This window comes from Zalophus californianus, chromosome 17, assembly GCF_009762305.2.
Source record: "Zalophus californianus isolate mZalCal1 chromosome 17, mZalCal1.pri.v2, whole genome shotgun sequence".
NCBI classification, from domain to species: domain Eukaryota; kingdom Metazoa; phylum Chordata; class Mammalia; order Carnivora; family Otariidae; genus Zalophus; species Zalophus californianus.
In genome coordinates this window covers 45,101,127-45,122,381 of record NC_045611.1, presented here as the reverse complement: position 1 = coordinate 45,122,381, position 21,255 = coordinate 45,101,127, and the positions used below count along the sequence as shown (strand labels likewise).

General features: G+C 37.5%; 1 protein-coding gene across 4 annotated transcripts in view; it reads right to left on the bottom strand.

Moving 5' to 3' along the window:
* Positions 1-297: 297 nt before the first annotated feature.
* Positions 298-21,255, bottom strand: part of LOC113935567 (zinc finger protein 420) — a 98,379-nt gene continuing 77,421 nt past the window's right edge. For 2 of the 4 annotated variants that reach the window (XM_027617723.1, XM_027617726.1), the window contains one exon: positions 298-3,496. In XM_027617723.1, the coding sequence (XP_027473524.1) occupies positions 1,566-3,496 (1,931 nt within the window). In that variant the 3' untranslated portion in view covers positions 298-1,565. Of the gene's footprint in view, positions 3,497-17,600; positions 17,685-18,183; positions 18,238-21,255 lie in introns of those variants that run through there. The other 2 variants (XM_027617727.1, XM_035725285.1) reach the window with 2 other exon arrangements.

The following is a 21,255-nucleotide window of genomic DNA, read 5'->3' as shown; positions in this document are numbered from 1 at the left end:
CCAACACACATTCTGAATCACTCCTACCATTTCTACTAACATTACAGTCTTAACTGGTGAAGAATCTGCCTTGTAAGATAGACTGGAAGGGAGACAGACCAAATGTCCTGTCTAGGAAAGCAAAAATCTTTAGTTTTCTAGCCTGCAGTGGGTTCTCATTCATGATGGCACAAAGTCAATGCCATACTTGAGATTTCTTTTACCCATAGCACTCCACTTCTGGGTACAAAATTTTATAACCTTAATACATTTTAGTGTCAATAACAGAATGAAAACAACATCAACAAATAAGTTTATTTTAATTTTATATAAAGAAATACAGGAGACAAGCAGACCAGAATTGGTACAACTGTTCCATAAAATCAGTACAGGTGTAGACTCATTCTGTATTTCTGCTCCATCATCCTTAGTACCCAGATAACCATTCTCAAATTCTCCATAAAGTCACCAGAGCTGTAAATTAAATGTCCACATTGTAGGCAGGGAAACAAAGAAATACAAAGAGAGAAAAGGTACTCTTAAATGTCCTACATGTACAATACCACTTTCATCTTGTTGACCTGCAAGAGGGGCTGAGATGATTTTTCAGCCAAGAATTCTAAAGGAAAAATGGATATTGGGTAGGGAAATAACGGTCCCTGACAGACTGTCATCATGTTTCACTGAAAAATAGTAATGTTGGTTTATTTTTAGTTTAATTCAAAAGCTGTACATTCAAGTTTTTAGAAATTTCCTAGTAGGAAATTTTATTTTGGCTATCCATTGTTATTCATTTCTAAATAATATTCTTGAATTGTGGTAAAAAAATGATAGGACATATGAGTTTCTGGACCTTGTTACAATTCACTTCACCTCTCTTCAACAATCCACTGATTAAATCTACAATGTTTTGTGGGTTTCCACCCCCAACAGTATGAGTTTCCTTTTCTAGTATATGGGATGAGATGTGAATGAAAGCTTTCTCATATTCATTACAGCATACAGTGCCCCCAACTCAAAGAGTCAGGGTCAAGTGTTAATGAAAGATTTCTTAATATTCATTATATTCCTAAGTTTCCTCTTCTCATGCAAATTCTCTAAAATCATACTAGTAATGATAGCTAATACTTGTGATATGCTATGTTCAAGGCACTGCTCTAAGAGCTTTACATGAAATGTTTCACATAATACTTCCAAGAATCTTAACAAGGAAGGTATTATTCTTAGGCTTATCTTATAAATGATTAAACCAAAGCAGAGGTTAATTATGATAAATGTCATGAAGGAAAGCAGCTGGTAGAGACAGGGTAATGTTGAAAAAGACATATTCTACAGCTAAAGGCCTCAATATATTTACTATATTAACAGAATTATTCTCTATTATAATATGCTAAAGTTTAATAGGTTTTCAGTAATGATAGGTTTTTCTACATAGATTACATTAATAGTTATCTTCCCCCATTAGAATTCACTGATGCTGAACTTTATGAGGCAAATATGCTCCCATATTCACATTTTAGGAATTCTTTGATAATAATGGATTAGTGACCAGAGAAGGCTATCTTAAACACAAAGAATCAGATAATTCATATATAAACTTGTGAGCTATGACTGAAGTCTATCCCACATTCCTTATATTCAAAAGATTTCTCACTGATATGAATTCTCTGATGTTGAGTTAGTTGTGAACCACGAGTAAAGGCCTTCCCACATTCCTTACATTGATAGGGTTTCTCACCAGTATGAACTCTCTGATGTCGAGAAAGATGTGAGCTCTGAGTAAATGCTTTTCTGCATTCTTTGCATTCATAGGGCTTCTCACCAGTATGAATTCTTTGATGTAAAGTAAGTTGAGAGCCATGACTAAAGGCCTTCCCACATTCCTTGCATTCATAAGGCTTTTCTCCAGTGTGAATTCGCTGATGTTGAGTAAGTTGTGAACCACGAATAAAGGCCTTCCCACATTCCTTACACTGATACGGTTTCTCACCTGTATGAATTCTCTGATGCTGTATAAGGAGCAAGCCACGAGCAAAGGCCTTACCACATTCATTACATACATATGGTTTTTCACCAGTATGAAGTCTCTGATGTTGAGAAAGATGTGAACTCTGAGTAAAGGCCATTCTACATTCTTTACATTCATACGGTTTCTCACCAGTATGAATTCTCTGATGTTGAGTAAGCTGTGAGCCACGAATAAAAGACTTCCCACATTCCTTACATTCATAGGGTTTCTCACCGGTGTGAATCCTCTCATGTTGAGTAAGTTCTGAGCCACGACTAAACGTCTTTCCACATTCTTTACATTCATAGGGTTTTTCACCAGTATGAATCCTTTGATGTCGAGTAAGGAGTGAGCCACGATTAAAAGCCTTTCCACATTCCTTACATTGATAGGGTTTCTCACCAGTATGAATTCTCTGATGTTGAGTAAGTTGTGAGCCATGACTAAAGGTCTTTCCACATTCCTTACATTCATAGGGCTTCTCATTGGTATGAATTCTCTGGTGTTGAGTAAGTTGTGAGCCACGGATAAAGGCTTTCCCACATTCATCACATTTATAGGGCTTTTCCCCAGTATGAATCCTCTGATGTTGCATAAGCAAAGAGCCACGAATAAAGGCCTTTCCACATTCCTTACATTCATATGGCTTTTCCCCATTGTGAATTTTCTGATGTTGAGAAAGCTGTGAGCCACAAATAAAAGCTTTCCCACATTCCTTACATTCATAAGGTTTTTCACCAGTGTGAATTCTCTTATGCAAAATAAGTTGTGAGAGCTGAGTAAAGACCTTTCTACATTCTTTACATTCATAGAGTTTCTCACCAGTATGAAGTCTCTGGTGCAGAGTTAGTTGTGAGTTCTGAGTAAAGGCCTTCCCACATTCTTTACATTCATAAGGTTTCTCACCAGTATGGACTTTTTGATGTCGGGTGAGTTGTGAGCTACGAATAAAGGCTTTCCCGCATTCTTCACATTTATACGGTTTTTCACCAGTATGAATTCTGTGATGTAAAATAAGTTGTGAGCTCTGAGTAAAGGCCTTCCCACATTCCTTGCATGCATAGGGTTTCTCACCAGTATGGAGTCTCTGATGAAGAATGAGCTGTGAATCACGACTAAAGGCCTTCCCACATTGCTTACATTCATAGGGTTTTTCACCAGTATGAATACTATGATGTTGAGTTAGGTGTGAGGCTCGTCTAAAAGCCTTCCCACATTCCTTACATTTATAGGGTTTCTCAGTAGAATGACACCTAGGATGTTGAGATAAGTAAGCATGCTGATTGAAAATGGACATTTTTTCATATATGATCATCCCTTGCCTGAAATATTCCTCCTGATTTTCTTGTTGCTTTTCCAATGTGCCTCTGACTTCCAAATAATCTCTGGAACTGGACTCCTCAAGGTCACAGTTTTCAAGTCTGGCACTCATTTCCCATTGGGATAGTTCCGTTTCATAAGTGTCCTTTTTTGGAGATAAATCCTTATTTGCACTCCTTGAAGGCAAGTCTGAAAGATAAGAGAACATGAAAAATTCCTGTTATCATTTCAGGAGAATCCATAGAGAAAAGACTATATATGAAAATATATATGGGAGCACCTGGGTGGCTCAGATGGTTGAGCATCTGCCTTCGGCTCAGGTCATGATCCCAGGGTCCTGGGATCGAGTCCCACATCAGGCTCCCTGCTCAGCGGGGAGCCTACTTCTCCCTCTGCCTCTCACTCTCTCTGTCTCTTATGAATAAATAAATAAAATCTTAAAAAAAAAAAAATAGATATGGACGGTAACCAATTTATGATGGTTCAACTTAAAATTTTTTGATTTTATGATAGTACAAAAGCAACATACAGGGACGCCTGGGTGGCTCAGTCAGTTAAGCATCTGCCTTCAGCTCAGGTCATGATCCCAAGGTACTGGGATCGAGTCCCGCATTGGGCTCCTTGCTCAGCGGGGAGCCTGCTTCTCCCTCTCCCACTCCTCCTGCTTGTGCTGTCTCTCTCTTTCTGACAAATAAATAAAATCTTAAAAAAATAAAAAAGCAACATATAGAAACTGTACTTCAAATTTTGAATTTTGATAATTTCCTGAGCTAGCAATATGCAGTACAATACTCTCATGATTCTAGGCAGTGGCAGTAAGTTATAACTCCCAGGCAGCCATGTGATGATGAGGGTAAACAACTGATATACTTACAACCATTCTGTACCCATACAACCATTCTGCTTTTCAGTTCCAGTATAGTATTTAAAAAATTACATGAGGTATTCAACACTTTATCATAAAATAGGCTTTATGTTAGATAATTTTGCTGAACTACAGACTATTGTAAGTGTTATGAGCATGTTTAAGGTAGGATAGGCTAAGCTCTGATGTTTGGTAGGTGTATTAAACTTACAAAATTTTCACTCACAATGGGATTATTGGGACAGGAGTTGTAAGCTGAGGATCTGATATAGGTAACTAATACTCACAAGAAATAACTGGCTTACATCAGTGCTTTTCAGATATTTACTATGACCTATACTAATACCTACTTACCTTTCACATCACAACCTGACCCATGCAGTTTCATTAAACAATATCTACCCTGTTCTATTTTTTCTACGCTATTCCAGTCTCCTCTCACTCACACATACATACACACACACACACTCACACACAGAGAGTCAAAACCCACTAAACTGATTTCATGCTGCATGCAGTAATATGTTCCTGCCTAGGGTTTCAAAAAAATATTAGCATAGAATGGTCTTACATACTAACATGTAAGAAGAGCACCAGAGATCAGAGTATAATGAAAATCTACTAAGAAAGTAAGGGGAGAGAAAACATTTTTAAGCCAATGGTTCTCAAACTGGGGGGATCAAAATCACTGGGGACTTTCATAAAATTAAAGATGTCCAGATACCACACCAGACTAACTGATCTGAATCTAGTGCATCAGAAAAAGAGCATGGTGATCTCTAGTTTTAATACTTTCTACAAACTGATTCTGATTTAGATCATGATTTGCTATCTCTGCCTAAAACTTTTAATAGCTCCAAATTAAACTTAGAATAAAATCCAAATGCCTCCCATGACTTTGACAAAGCACTCCATGGTGCAGTCCCAACTTATCTGATTTCTCTCCATGAGCCTTCTCAGTTTTGCTCATTATTTGCCAAACATACTAGATTCTTTTTAGCTCTGAAAAAACTAAAGAGCCAATTTCAACTTACAACTAACTAGAGCCTGTTTGATGTCTTTGGACTACTGTGCGTGAGATACTGACTTTTTCTCATCTTTCAGGTCTCAATTTAAATACCTGTTCATATATCGTAAATATCCATTTCTACTAACAGAAGGCTAGGTAATTTAAAGCAAACTTCCTGATGAGAGCAATTACACAAATTGGACAAGATATTATGGGCACCTGACTGAAGGCACTAAAGAACTGCTATTGTAATAAAGAGTCGGTGGGCTCAAAGTTGAAAAACATGAAAATTCAAAGAAATAAGCTAATCATTTTCGGCCACTTTTCCACTCACGGAGGTCCTACAGTTCAGGAAAAGACAACCGAGACATGGAAAAACTAAGTGGTGTATTGGACTATTTCTTAAGGTTTGGGCGATAACTAGAGAACAGGGCCCTCTATAAAGTCATACTTAAGAGTTGGGAACCCTGAGGGCTACAAAAATAAGGAACAAGGGAAAAACAGTAGACCAGTCTGGGCAGGGTCCAAAGTCTGAACCATCTTTGAATCAACTCAACCAAGAAATGTGGACTCAAGTAATTTAAGATTATTTGCCACAAAGCATATTAAAATCTTCACTGAAGATTCACCCGAGGCTTCAAATTACTTTCATAAGTTTTCTTTACAATGTCTAGCACTCAATAAAAAATAACCAGGTGATGAGGGTACACAGACAACTGAAAAACAGGAGAATAAAGACAAAAGAAACAGATCTATAAGGGCTCAAGTCACATATCCACTACAAAAGTAATGATACAACACTTCTGTCATTCCTAAATACTCTTGTGCTATCCCTTTGTAGTAAATTTCTCCTAACCTTAAGCATAGATGCCTGGAAATTACTGATCTATGGCTTTCCTCAACACCTCCTTACAAATGGAAACAAAAGTACTTCCATACTAAATCTAAGATTAAAATGGAAAAAGTGATCATACTTTTCCAATTACCTTGCCTCTTTCATACTGCTTCCTAGGTACTTTCCAGAGATATCTTCATTAGTTCTCCCTGTCCTTTTCAACCACAATACCAAATTGCCTTTGTTTACTTATCTTTACTTCACAGTCTGCTTTCTTTATGCCATCTCATGTGTTCTCATACTCACTCTTGTATCAAGGCAAATACCGGAATAATATCTCTATAATTTCTTGGGCATTGATACAAGTCAAAGACATGATGAAAGGTTTCTGTAAACTTATGGAATACTAGGGATTTTGGAGAGAAAAAAGCAATTACTGAATATAAGGAAAGGAATCTGGAGTGATAAATTTCCAGGAATTCTACTGAAAAACAGTATGCCGTATGGAAATAAGATCCAGAAAAAGAACACCAAAAAATCTCATATGCTGCTAATGGAAATGTACAAGAGCACAACCACGATGAAAGAGTTTGGTTGTTTTGTATAAGGGTAAACATACACTTAGCATATGATCCAGCATTAATAATTGTATGTATTTACACTTATGCCCAGACAAACATCTGTACACCAAGGATTATAGCAGCTTTATTCACAATTACCAAAAAATCAGAAACCAAAGATGTATTCATACTGGTAAAGAAGTTAAACTGTATTTACAGATGACATACTATACATAAAAAATCCTAAAGACTCCACTAAAAAACTACTAGAAGTAATAAATGAATCCAGTAAAGTTGCAGGATAAAAGAACTTATACCACGAAGTCAGTAGCATTTCTATACAGTAATAATAAAGTAGCAGAAAGAGAAATTAAGAAAATAATCCCATTTACAATTATATTAAAAGAATAAGATACATGGGAATAAACTTAACCACACGGGCAAAAGACCTATACTCTGAAAACAATAAAACACTGATGGGGGCGCCCGGGTGGCTCAGTTGGTTAAGTGACTGCCTTCGGCTCAGGTCATGATCCTGGAGTTCTGGGATCGAGTTCCGCATCGGGCTCCCTGCTTCTCCCTCGGACCCTCCCCCCTCTCATGCTCTCTCTCTCATTCTCTCTCTCAAATAAATAAAAAATCTTTAAAAAACACTAATGAAAGAAATTCAAGATGACATAAACAAATGGAAAAATATTCCATGTTCATAGATTGGAAGAACAAATGTTAAAATGTCCATTCTACCTAGAGCAATCTATAGATTTAATGCAATCCCTATCAAAATACAAGCAAAATTTTTCACAGAACTAGAACAGATAATCCTAAAATTTTTATTATATCACAGAAGACCCTGAATAGCCAAAGCAACCTTGAGAAAGAAAAATACAGCTGGAAGTATTACAATTCCAGATTTCTAGATAGACTATGAAGCTGTAGTAATCAAAATAGAAACGTACTGGGGTGCCTGGGTGGCTCAGTTTGTTAAGCGACTGCCTTCAGCTCAGGTCATGATCTCAGGGTCCTGGGATCGAGCCCCCATTGGGCTCCCTGCTCGGCGGGAAGCCTGCCTCTCCCTCTGACCCTCCTCCTGCTTGTGTTCCCTCTCTCGCTGTCTTTCTCTCTGTGTCAGTTAAATAAATCTTTAAAAAAAAAATAGAAAGGTACTGGCACAGATACATGTATCAATAAAACAGAATAGAGACACCAGAAATAAACCTACACTTATACAGTCAATTAATCCATGACAAACAACATAAGAATATACAATGAGGAAAAGACAGTCTCTTCATCAAATGGTGCTGGGAAAATTGGACAGCTATATGCAAAAGAATGAAATTGGACGATCTTTTAACATCATACACAAAAACAAACTCAAAATGGATTAAAGGGCTAAATGTGAGATCTGAATCCATAAAAATCCTAGAAGAGAACACAGGCAGTAATTTCTTTGACATTGTCCATAGCAACATTTTTTTTTTTTTTTTTAGATATGTCTCCTAAGGCAAGGGAAACAAAAAGCAAAAATAAACTATTGGGACTATATCAAAATAGCTTTTGCACAGCAAAGGAAACCATTAACAAAACAAAAAGGCAACCTAATGAATGGGAGAAGATATTTGCAAATATACCAAATAAGAGGTTAATATCCAAAATATATAAAGAACTTATACAACTCTGAACGAAAAAGTAATCCGATTAAAAAATGGGCAGAGGACCCAAATAGATATTTTTCCAATGAAGACATACAGATGGCCAACAGACACATGAAAAGATGCCCAACATCACTCGTCATCAAGAAAATGCAAACCAAAACCACAATAAGCTATCATCATCTTGCACCTGTTAGGATGCTAAAAACAAAAAGACAAGAAATAATAAGTGTTGGTAAGGATATAGAGGAGGGAACCCTCATACACTGTTGATGGGTATGTAAATTCATGTACTCACTGGAAAACAATATGTGGAGGTTCCTCAAAAAAATAAAAATATAGAGTGGGGGAAGATGGCAGCAGAGTAGGAGGACCCTTGGCTCACCTTGTTCTATGAATACAACTAGATAACTATCAAATCATCTTAAGTACCCCAGAAATCGATCTGAAGATGTGTACTCCCACATCTAAAGGTAGAGAAGAGGCCACATCAAAGAAGTTAGGAAGTCTGGAGATGCAGCTTGGGAGAGAAATGGATCGTGTCCGCTATAGTGGGAAGGGAGTTGCAGACATGGAGAAGGATGAGAGACAGACTAGTACACAGGGAAGCACATGGGGAAAATGAATCCCCATAGCAGCTGGCTTGGAAAGTGAAAGGGTTCATGAGTTTCAAGAGTTCATGCAACCAGCGGGGATTAATGCCTAGAGTTTAAAAGGTCAGCATGTGTGGCTCTGCGAGAGCTTGGAGGACACTGGGGCTGCTCTTGGAGAAGAGGCAGGGCAAAGAGCCCACAGACATACAGTGTGAAAATAGTGATCTGAAGAGCACATGGGGCACACAGTGGGGAGGTTAGTTGAGAGGCAGCAATCACAGAGAGACCCCTCAAGGAACAAAGGAACCAGCAGGTGCCATTCCCCTTCCCCATCCCTCAGCATAAACACAGAGCCACCTGTGGGAACCAGTGTAGTGACAACACTAGCTACTCAACTTGCTTTCAAGTCCCAGCTCCACCAAGCTACAGTGGAACTACCCTTCCCAGTAACACTTGCCTCAGTCTCCCTTGGTGGGTCCCCTTCCTCAGAATACTGGATCAAACCCCCGCTAATACTGTGTCTCCTGACCCAGGAGTTTCGTGAGGCTTCAGTTCCAGTGGCAATGGTGACAGGTCTCATTTCACAAGCAGACCAGAGCACACCCAGTTAAAATGCATCCCATTGAGGCCAGGGACCAAACGCCGCTCACAACAGGCAAAGAGGCTTTGTAGATAACTAGCCTGAAAGATAAAGCAGCCAGGACATGACAGCAGAATACACGCAACACACATTGGAGAAACTCCCTAAAGCACCAGGCCCTGGGGAACAGGGACACTACACTGCAGGACACAACAGAAACTCTTCTTTGTAAGACGACTACCCTCAAGAAAAGGAGACATAGCTTTCTTAACACAGAGAAACAGGCATAGAGTACTTAGACAAAATTAGAAGACAGAGGAATTTGTCCTAAATGAAGGAAAAGGACAAGGCCATGGCCAGAGATCTAAGCAAAACAGATATAAGTAACACGCCTGATGGAGAATTTAATGATCATAAGGATACTCACTGGACTTGACAAAAGAGTGGAAGACATCAGTGAGACTATTAACAAAGATAAGGAATAACAGGAAGGGCTCAAGAAATGAAATGAGAAACATTTGATGGAATGAACAGAAGGCTGCATGAAGGAGAGGAACGAATTAATGAGTAGAAGACAGAGTAATGGAAAGTAATCAAGCTGAACAAAAGAGAGAAAAAAGAATTACACAAAATGAGAAGAGACTTGGGGAACTCAGTGACTCCATCAAATAAAATAACATTTGCATTACAGGAGTCTGAGAAGAAGAGAGAAAAGGGGGCAGAGAATTTATTGAAGAAATTATAGTTGAAAACTTCTGTAATCTCAGGAAGGAAAGATATATCCAGATCCAAAAGGCACAGAGAACCCCCAACAAAATCAAGAAATGGAGATCCACACTGAGACATACTGTAATTAAATGGCAAAATAGTGATAAAGAAAAAAATATTAAAAGCAATACACCAAAAGAAAGTTACATACAAAGGAAACCCCATAAGGCTAGGTGCAGATTTTTCAGCAGAAATTTTCTAAGCCAGAAAGGAGTGGCATGATATATTCAAAGTGCTGAATTGGGAGAAACCTCCAGCCAAGAATACCTTATCCAGCAAGTTTTTTATTCAGAATAGAGGGAGAAATAGTTTCTCAGATAAAAACTAAAGGAGTTTGTGACCACTAAACCAGCCCTGCAAGAAATATTAAGGGGAACTCCCTGAGTGTAAAGACCAAAAATGACAGTATTAAGGTAGAAGACATAAAAGCAGTAAAAATGAGTATTTCTGTAAAAATTCAGTCAAGGAACTCACAAAATAAAGGATGTGAAATATGACACTAGGTACCTAAAATGTGGGGAGGAGAGGAGTAAAGACTGAATTCAAACTTAAGACCATTAACCTAATATAGACTGCCACATACAGATGTTATAGACAAAACTAATGGTACCCAGATAGCAAAAGTCACTAATAAATATGAGAAGAATTAAAAGAAATAAAAATAAATCACTAAAGGGTGCCTGGGTGGCTCAGTCGTTAAGCGTCTGCCTTTGGCTCAGGTCGTGATCCCAGGATCCTGGGATCGAGCCCCGCATCAGGCTCCCTGCTCCGTGGGAAGCCTGCTTCTCCCTTTCCCTCTACCTCTGCTTGTGTTTCCCCTCTCGCTGTGTCTCTCTGTCAAATAAATAAAATCTAAAAAAAAAAAAGAAAGAAAGAAAATGCTCAATAAATGTTTAAATAAATAAATAAATAAATCACTAAAGAAAACCAGCAAACCACGAAAAAGTGAAAGACAAGAAAAGATCAGAGAAAGTCTTCAGAAACAACCACAAAACAAGTAATAAAATGGCAATAAATACTATCTATCAACAATCACTTTGAATGTAATAGACTAAAACATTCCAATCAGGACAAATGGTACCTCCACTTGTGGTGAACATAGCATAATGTATAAAGTTGTCATATTATTTACTATATTGTACACCTGAAACTAATGCAACATTTGTGTCAATTATATGCAAAATTTAAAAAATGGAAACCCAGATGTCCCTCAAAAGTGAATGAACCAACAAACTTTGGCATTTCCCTACAATGGAACACTACTCAGGAATAAATAGAAAGTACAGATACATGGAATAATATGGATAAATCTCAAATATATTTTACTAAGTGTAAAAAGCCAGACCAGAAAGGCTATATATTTTTATTCCATTTATATAGTATTCTGGAAAAGGCAAAATTGTAGAGAGAGAAAATAGGTCACTGCTCGTAATAAGGGACAGCATGATGAAAATACAGCACGATGAAAATTTTTTAAAGATTTTATTTATTTATTTATTTAATTTTTTAATTTTTTTAGAGAGCATGAGCAGGGGGAGGGGCAGAGGGAAAAGGACAGGCAGAGAATCTCCACTAGACTCCACACTGAGCACACAGCCCCACGCAGGGCTTGATCTCATGATGCTGAGATCATGACCTGAGCTTTCAGTTCAGGTTTTTGGTTTCGCCAAGAGTTGGATGATTAACCAACTGCGCCACCCAGGTGCCCCCAACATAAGGAAATTTGAGGTTCTAAGGGGACTGTTGTATATTAGGACTACAACAGTAAATAGTGCATCAGATTTCCTGAAGAACACCAATAAATATTGAATAAAACCTGAGAAACAACCTTCCAGAAGAATGTCAAGCTAGATCTACAGAGTCCACAATGAAGAACCACTAACTAGAAAGGTAAACACACTTTGAAGCCACAGCTACCCTTGGGACATTTGCTGTCTTCAATTGCATACATATGAAACTTAATGGTCTAAAAAAAATCTCAGATAAGGCCCTGGACTGACAATATATCAGATTAGTAATAAACCTCTTCAGAAAATTATAACCATCCAAAGTCTGCAGTTCAGAGGGAGAGGAAAAAAAATTCCCTGGTTTCAAAGGAAAATGACAAGGAAATCTTAGTCTTAGCCATTTAATAAATTTTGAATTTTATTTTAAGATGGGGAGCCACTGAAGGGTTGTGAGAAGCAGCATGACAATATGACTTTTGTTTAAAAATGAATCATTCTGGTTGTTTAAAAAACAACAGATAGTCAGGGTGCCTGCGTGGCTAAGTCTGTTGAGCATCCAGCTCTTGGTTTCAGCTCAGGTCATGATCTCATGAGTTGTGGGACTGAGCCCCAATTCGGGCTCTGCGCTTGGTGGGTAGTACGCTCTATGGGGATGATCGCCCTCTGCCCCTCCCCCACACACTCTCCTTCTCTCTCGTACTCTCTAAAATAAATAAATTGTAAAAATCTTTAAAAACAACAGATAGTCAATGGGAAAGCACAGAAGATGAGTGGATGAAAGCTAGGAGGCTACAGCAATAATCCACATGGCTTGGACCAGATGATTCTGGAGGAAAGGGTGGAGAAAGTGAGATGTCATTGGATTCTGGATATATTTTGAAGGTGTGATGAAGAGGATTTGATGATCAATTGGGCATGTACTATAAGAGAAGTCAAAGAAAAGTCTAAGTGTTTTGCCTGGGCATCCAGAACGGTAGAAATGTCATTTACTGAGAACTTCTCATTGTAGTAGGAGCAGGTTTGAGAGAGAATATCAAGAGTTTGTTTTGAACTATTAGATACTGTAAAGAAGATGCTGAATAGAAGGTATATGTACATGTATGGGGTTCTGGGGAGATACTGAGATTAGATATATAAATTTGAGAATTATCAGTAAGTAGATGACATTTAAAGCTATGGGATTTGATGAGATTACCCAGGGAGAGTTTTTGGGTACAGAAGATAATGGGAAGGGAAGGGAAGAAAAGAAAAAAGTTTTTGAGGATTGAGACTGGGATACTTAGAGGTCAGGTAGATGAGAAGTAACCAGCAAAGGAGACTAAAAAGGAATAGCCAATGAGGAAAGAAAAAGATTAGGAGAGTGTGGAATCCCAGCAGCCAAGTGAAGAAAGTGTTTTATTTATTTATTTTTTAAAGATTTTATTTATTTATTTGCGAGAGAGAGAATGAGAGATAGAGAGCACGAGAGGGAAGAGCGTCAGAGGGAGAAGCAGACTCCCTGCTGAGCAGGGAGCCCGATGTGGGACTCGATCCCAGGACTCCAGGATCATGACCTGAGCCGAAGACAGTCACTTAACCAACTGAGCCACCCAGGCGCCCCAAAAAAGTGTTTTAAATAGGAATAATCAGTTTTGTCAAATGTTGAGAGAGAGGTAAATGGGGACTTCTAATTTAGCAAAGGCTTTAATAATAAGGAGGTTACTATTGATCTTCACAAGATAGTTTTGGTGGAATAATGGGGATAAGTTCTGACTGAAGCAGTTTTAAAGGATGACCTAGAGATATGGAGCATGGAAAATTCTCTTGGATTTTGCTGTAAAAAGTAACAGAGAGGGCGCCTGGGTGGCTCAGTCGGTTAAGCGACTGCCTTCGGCTCAGGTCATGATCCTGGAGTCCTGGGATCGAGTCCCGCATCGGGCTCCCCGCGCAGCGGGGAGTCTGCTTCTCCCTCCAACCCTCCCCCCTCTCATGTGCTCTCTCTCTCATTCTCACTCTCTCAAATAAATAAATAAATCTTTAAAAAAAAAAAGTAACAGAGAAATGGGGCCATATCAAGAGGAAAATATGGGTGTGAAGAGATTTGTTTCTGTTTGTTTATACATTTAAGATGAGGGAAATCACATGTTTGTGTGCAGATGAAAATGACTGGAATAGATACTGACAAGCTGATATTGCAGGAGACTAACAGAGAACATTGCTCTAACAATGTCCCTAAAGAGATGAGAAGTGAGTGGCATTTAGTACAAAAGTGGAGGTACTGGCCTTAGATAAAGGCACATAAAGTTCATTTATCATAGTAGGAAAAGAGACCCAATGATTACAGAGTAGACAGACAGATCGGTGGGGCAGCAGAAGCTTGTAGAAGTTCTCCTCTGATTACTTCTGTTACCTTAGTGAAATTAGCTCAGGGCAATCATCTTAGAGTAAGGCAAGAGAAATTAGAAGTCATGATTATGCAAGTGACAACTTAGCTCTGAAGTAAACAAAAACTGACATAGAAAAGGGAACTAATAAATCCAAAATCATAGTAGAGAACTGTGATATTGTAAAATAATAAGAAATAACATATTTGGTCTTTGTTCCTGATTTCTGGCACAAAGCTCTTAAAACTTCTGGAATTCTGTGAGTGATAAAGGTAAATGGAATGTTTTCTGTTATTTATAACAAGTCTCTTTCAACCACAGCTGAGTTTATGCTAAGGAAGTGACTTTTGGAAAGCCCCTAAGGATGGTGGGCTGGTTGCCGGGGGAACCAACCATGTGATCAGTGGGCTGGAAATTTCAGCCCCATCTTCCCACCTCTGGAGGGCAGAAATGCTGGACACTGAATAAATTACTAATGCCCATGATTTCATCAATCATGCCTACATAATGAAGCCTCCATGAAAAACCCTAACTGGGCTTCAGAGAGCTTCTGGGTTAGTGAACACATCAAAGTGCTGAGAGGGTGGTGTGCCAGGAGACAGCATGGAAGCTCTATACCCCTTCTCCATACCTTGCTAGAGTGTAAGTCCTGACAGGTTTTTGTTTTTGTTTGTAATGTGAGTGCCTGACTTAAGCTTTGATTGTTGAGCCATCCACTTCAAAGAGGCATCCATTTCAAAGATAACTATCTCAAACATATTGCAAGCCACAGCAGATAAAGAGCCATGCTGCCTCCCTCCACTAAGACTCCTTATAAACCACAGCAGATAAAGAGCCACACTGCCTCCCTCCACTGAGACTCCTTTGTTTTAGAGATCTTGGTTGATGTCAGTAACTAACCATTTGGACCACTTGTTGTTTTCTCTTTGCCACCCTTTAAGTTCCTGCTTTTATTTTAAATTCAACAATAAAGAGCCCAGAAACCCTAGGCCCTCACTCTCAACCTCAACAGAAGCAGAACCCTAGGCCTGTGCACTCTCTCTACCCATGACATCACTGTGTGGTTGAGGGTTTGCTGTGTAATTTCCAGGTCCTCTAAGTCATAAACCTTTACTTTTTCAACGTTTTCTGATGGTTATTGCTAAAGGGCATCTTGCAATCATAATAAGAGCCACAAGAGCTGGTCTAGCCACAAGATTAGTGGTTACTGATAAGCTGAGACCAGCACAAAAACACTTGCCCTGTGCATCTCTTCCATTTGGCTGTTCCTGAGTTGTATATTTTGTAATAAACTGATAAATGTTTCTCTTAAGTTCTCTTAGCCATTCTAGCATGTTATTAAAACCTGAGGAGGGTATTGTGGGAACCTCTGATTTTTAGCCAGTCATAGATACAGGTGACAACCTGGGACTTACAACTGGCCTCTGAGGCAAGAGGCAGTCCTGTGGGACTGAGCCCTTAACCAGTGAAGTCTGTGCTAACTCTGGAAAGTTAGTGTCAGAATTAAGTTGAATTATAGGACCTCCTGCTGGTGTCTACCAAGAACTGGAGAAAACTGCTTGGTGTGGGAAAATCCACACATCTGGTGTCAGAAGTGTTGTGTGAGTAAAAGGAAATAGTTTTTTCTTTTCCTTTTTAGGGGAGTAATATAAACAGACTGAGAAGAAATATGGATTGAGAAGGCTGGAACATTAATTAACAAGATAGGTAGACAGATAAAACTAATAGCATGTTATTACATTATAATAAAATTAGAAATTGTAAAAACAAACAAAACACAATCCTAGAATTAAATAATTAAGATACTTCTATATAATGTTTGTCATAAAAAGAAATAAAAATTAAACTTAAAATTTAGAACTAGGGCGCCTGGGTGGCTCAGTTGGTTAAGCGACTGCCTTCGGCTCAGGTCATGATCCAGGAGTCCCTGGATCGAGTCCCACATCGGGCTCCCTGCTCAGCGGAGAGTCTGCTTCTCCCTCTGACCCTCCCCCCTCTCATGTGCTCTCTCTCTCTCTCTCATTCTCTCTGTCTCAAATAAATAAATAAAAAAAAATCTTTAAAAAAAAATTTAGAACTAAATATCACAAGAGCAACTTGGTGTGAAATCCTGATACACAGCTTATGTATCCACAGAAAATTTACAGCCTTAAATGCATTTATTAGAAAACAATAATTAAAAACAAAAGAATTAAGATTTCAACTCAAGAAGAAGAGGAAGAAACAAAACAAGAATTAGCTAGCTAAAAATGAGAAAGTTAGTAAACCAGAATTTAGAAAGAACAGAAATGGCTATAAGTCCATTCATTCCTTCCAAATTAAGTAAATGATACAAAAATATGACATGTTGGGGGAAAAATCAGATTAGGCACAAATCCAAAACATTGAAAAGGAAAAAGAATAACATAAATCCCCAAAATCAAGAAAAGTGCTTATGAGAAAAACCTATACGTAACTCAACAGTAAATCAGAAAAACTAGATGAAATTTTTGAAATTAATAAAAAATGATCCACAAAGAAAGAAAATCTGAGAATACATCAATAACCACATAAGAATTTTTGGGGGCACCTGGGTGGCTCAGTCGATTAAGCGCTGCCTTCGGCTCAGGTCATGATCCCAGGATCCTGGGATTGAGCCCCCCATCAGGCTCCATGCTCAGCGGGAAGCCTGCTTCTCCCTCTCCCACTCCCCCTACTTGTGCTCCCTCTCTCACTGTCTCTCTCTCTGTCAAATAAATAAATAAAATCTTAAAAAAAAAACCAACCACATAAGAATTTTAAATTTGAATTCAATGTCTATGCTCCTAAAAGGCCATTGATACAAATGACTGATTAAAGAATACCCAATTCCAATCATACATAATTGTTGAACATACAAAAATTTGGAAATACACCCAAGTCATTTTACATAGTTAACAAACTTAGACAATGAGAGCTCAAGAAAACTAAGTCAATCTCATGAACCAACATTGGTAAAATCCATGGGACCTCAAAGGAAATGACAAGAAACATTTCAGTCTTGGCCTAGACTCTCAATGAAAAGGAAGAAAAAAATGATTTACACAGGAGCCCACATGAATGTAAGAAGCTGCAGAATTAGACCTGTTCTCTACAATTACTGAATGTTGAAAGATATATATAATATAAATGATTGAAATATATGAAAATGTAAATTATAAAGTCAAAACCATGAGAAAGGATCTAAATAGAAGCTAAAAAAAAAGGTAAGACCTAGGGGAGAAAGAAAATATCAAAGTTCTAGAAATAAAACCATATAATCAATTATATTAAAATCTTAAGAAAAAATCTTAAAAGCAGCCAGAGAGAAAATACAGATTACTTACAAAAGGAATAATAATGAGACAGAAGGCAGACTTCTCAAGAGCACAATAGAAGCCAGAAGACAGTGGAATAGTATCTTCAGAGTGCTGAGAAAAAAATAATTGTCAGTATAGAATTCTATATCCAGTTAAGTCATCAACAGGAATGAAAGTGAAATAAAGGTTACTTTGCAACAACAAAAGTAGAAACAGAGCATTTACTAACGATAGGACTTGCCTAATGTATTTCATGACAAAATGATCTCAGGGGAAAGGTATAATAGAGGAGGAACAGTGTGCAAATAAAAGGATAATCAAGTGAATAAATCTACAAGCAAACACTGTCATTATAATACAAAAATAATGCCCATTTTGGGGGTTAAAAAGAAAACAGAATTGAAACACCAGACAACATAATAGATGGGAAAGAATAATCAAAGTTAAAGCTTTCTAAGACCCTTCACATATCCTTTATATTGTTCTGGGACAAAGGAGACATTAACTTTAGCCTTTGTTAAGTATGTATTTATTAAGTGACACAAACAATAATGATAATGATTAAAGGACCAAAACAGGCAGAAAATACTCCTGAAATATTTAAACTCACCAGGAATCACAGGTATGTAGTATTTGTAAAAGTATAGAAAAAGAGTAGACACTGATGGTATGCTCCTGATAAGAATTTTGTGACAATGATGATATTGTGACATAAGAGATGTCAGTATCTCATCTCTTTGTAGAACCTTAATTCACTGTCACGACAGCTTCCAATTTATTTCAAGGTAGACACAATCCTTTCTATTTTTCAACTGGTTAGCTGTGAAATCCCAGGTGTGAGACTGAGGCATATGATTTATTCAAGACTTCTGTTTTCCTGTGTTGTTAATTTTAGCCATTCTGACTAGTGTGAGGTAATATCTCATTGTAGGTTTGATTTGTATTTCCCTGATGATGAGTGATGTTGAGCATCTTTTCATGTGTCTGTTAGCCATCTGTATGTCTTCTTTGGAAAAATGTCTATTCATGTCTTCTTGCCCATTTTTTAACTGGATTATTTGTTTTATGGGTGTTGATTTTGGTAAGTCCTTTATATATTTTGGATATTAACCCCTTATCAGATATGTCATTTGCAAATATCTTCTCCCATTTGTAGGTTGCTTTTTAGTTTTGTTGATTGTTTCCTTCACTCTGCAGAAGGTTTTTATTCTGATATAGTCCCAACAGCTTATTCTTGCTTTTGTTTCCCTTGCCTCAGGAGACGTACCTACTAAGAAGCTGCTACAGCTGATGTCAAAGAGGTTATTGCCTATGTTTTCCTCTAGGATTTTAAATGGTTTCCTGTCTCACATTTAGGTCTTTAATCGATTTTGAATCTATTTTTGTGTATGGTGTAAGGAAGTGGTCTAGTTTCATTCTTCTGCATGTTGCTGTACAGTTTTCCCAACAGCAGGTGTTGGCAAGGATGCGGAGAAAGGGGAATCCTCATGCACTGTTGGTGGGAATGCAAATGGGTGCAGCCACTGGGGAAAATCTACGGAAGTTCCTCAAAAAGTTAAAAATAGAATTGCCCTACAATCCAGTAACTGCACTACTATTTACCCATAAGATACAAAAATATTGATCCAAAGGGATACATGCACCCAATATTTATAGCAGCTTTATCAACAACAGCCAAATTATAGAAACAGCCCAAACATCTAACAACTGATAAATGGATAAAGAAGATGTGGTGTGGTGTGGTGTGGTGTGGGGTGTGTGTGTGTGTGTGTGTGTGTGGAACATTCTCAGCCATCAAATAGAATGAAATCTTGCCATTTGCAATAATGTGGAAGGAACTAGAAAGTATTATGCTGAGCAAAATAAGTCAGTCAGAGAAAGACAAATACCATATGATTTCACTCATGTGGAATTTAAGAAGCAAATGAACATAGTGGGGGAAAAAAAAGAAGCAAACCAAGAAACAGACTCTTAACTATATAGAACAAGCTGATGGCTTCTGGCGGGGAGGTGGGCAGGGGGATGGGTTAAATAGGTGATGGGTATTAAGGAGGGCATTTGTTGTGATGAGCCCTGGGTGTTATATGGGGGTGATGAATCACTGAATTCTACAACTGAAACTAGTGTTGTACTGTATGTTAACTGAAATTTATATAAAAACTTGGGAATAAAAGACTTCTGCAAAGCAGTATGCAAACAAATACTGTATGTGAATTGAATGAGTGCATTCATATTAATTAATACATTTAATAATTAATAAAATAGTCAATTTTCATTAAATATGTATATTTTTCAAACATCACTGCAATTAATAAAAACTACAAAACTGCATTTACATTAAAAGAAATACAGTATATGTGATAAAAAATTAAAGATAACCACTAAAGGCATATAAATAGTATATGTCTTCCATATTACACAAGGGGGAAAATGGAATTAACTAAAACAAAAAGCTATATCCATCCTGATTAAGAAATAAAATAGGAAGCACAGAAGATTAAAAGAGTAAACAAAAAAACATAAAATAGTGGAGAAATAAATCCAGGCATACTGGCAACAGCAGTTAAATGGAGTGAACCTTCAAATAAAAAAAATAAACTCTCAGATAATATATTGTAGTGGTTACCAAACATGTCTGAATATTTGAACAACCTAAGGAGCTTCATAAAATAATATTTGTGTCCCAAGGCCAGAGATTGTTATTTAATTGATCTGGAGTGTGGCCAGGGATCTGGAATTTTTAAAAGAACCCAGCTACGCATACAAATTTGGACATCATTTCTACAGTTTTTTTTTCAAAGTGGTTATATCAATTAATATTGCCATCAGTAAGGTACGGAGCACTTAAAAAAAAACAGATCTCTTCAAATATAATTCACATACCTATAGTTCATTCATTTAAAGTATACAATTCAATGTGTTTTAGGATACTCACAGAATTCTGCAACAATCACCACAATCTAATTTTGTATTTTTATCACCTCAAAAAAAAACCTATACCTATTAGTAGTCATTTCCAATTTCCCTGCTCTCATTCTCCATTCACCTTCACCTCCCACCCCAAATGCATTTGGCAACCACTAATCTACCTTCTATATCTATAGATCATCTATTGGAGACATTTCATAAAAATGGAATCATGTAATATATAGTCTTTGTATCTGGCTTCTTTCAGTTAGCATGTTTTCAGGGTTAATCCATGTTGTAGCATGTATCAGTAGTCCTTTTTATTGCTGAATAATATTCTATCTTAAGGATAAACCAAATTTTATTTATCCTTTCATCAGTTGGTGGACATTTGGGTTATTTCCACATTTTGGCTACTGTATTGCTAAATAATTATCCATTGTAAAATTATACCAAATTTTATTCACTGATTCATCAGTCAACAGACATTTGGGTCATTTGCACCTTCTGGCTATTGTGAAAATGAAGTATATAAAATTTCTGCCACCAAAAGTTGTAAACACTTGGTACTACCACTTAGTTTTTGCCCCTCCAGGGGATGTGAAATAATTATCTCACTGTGGTTTTAATTTGCATTTCCTGATTGCTAATGAGGGTGAGCATTTTTTCATGTCTACTGGTTATTTGTATTTCTTTTTTATCATAGTGATATTAATCCCTTATCAGATATATCACTTGTAAATACCATCTCCCATTCAGTAGGTTGTCTTTTCAT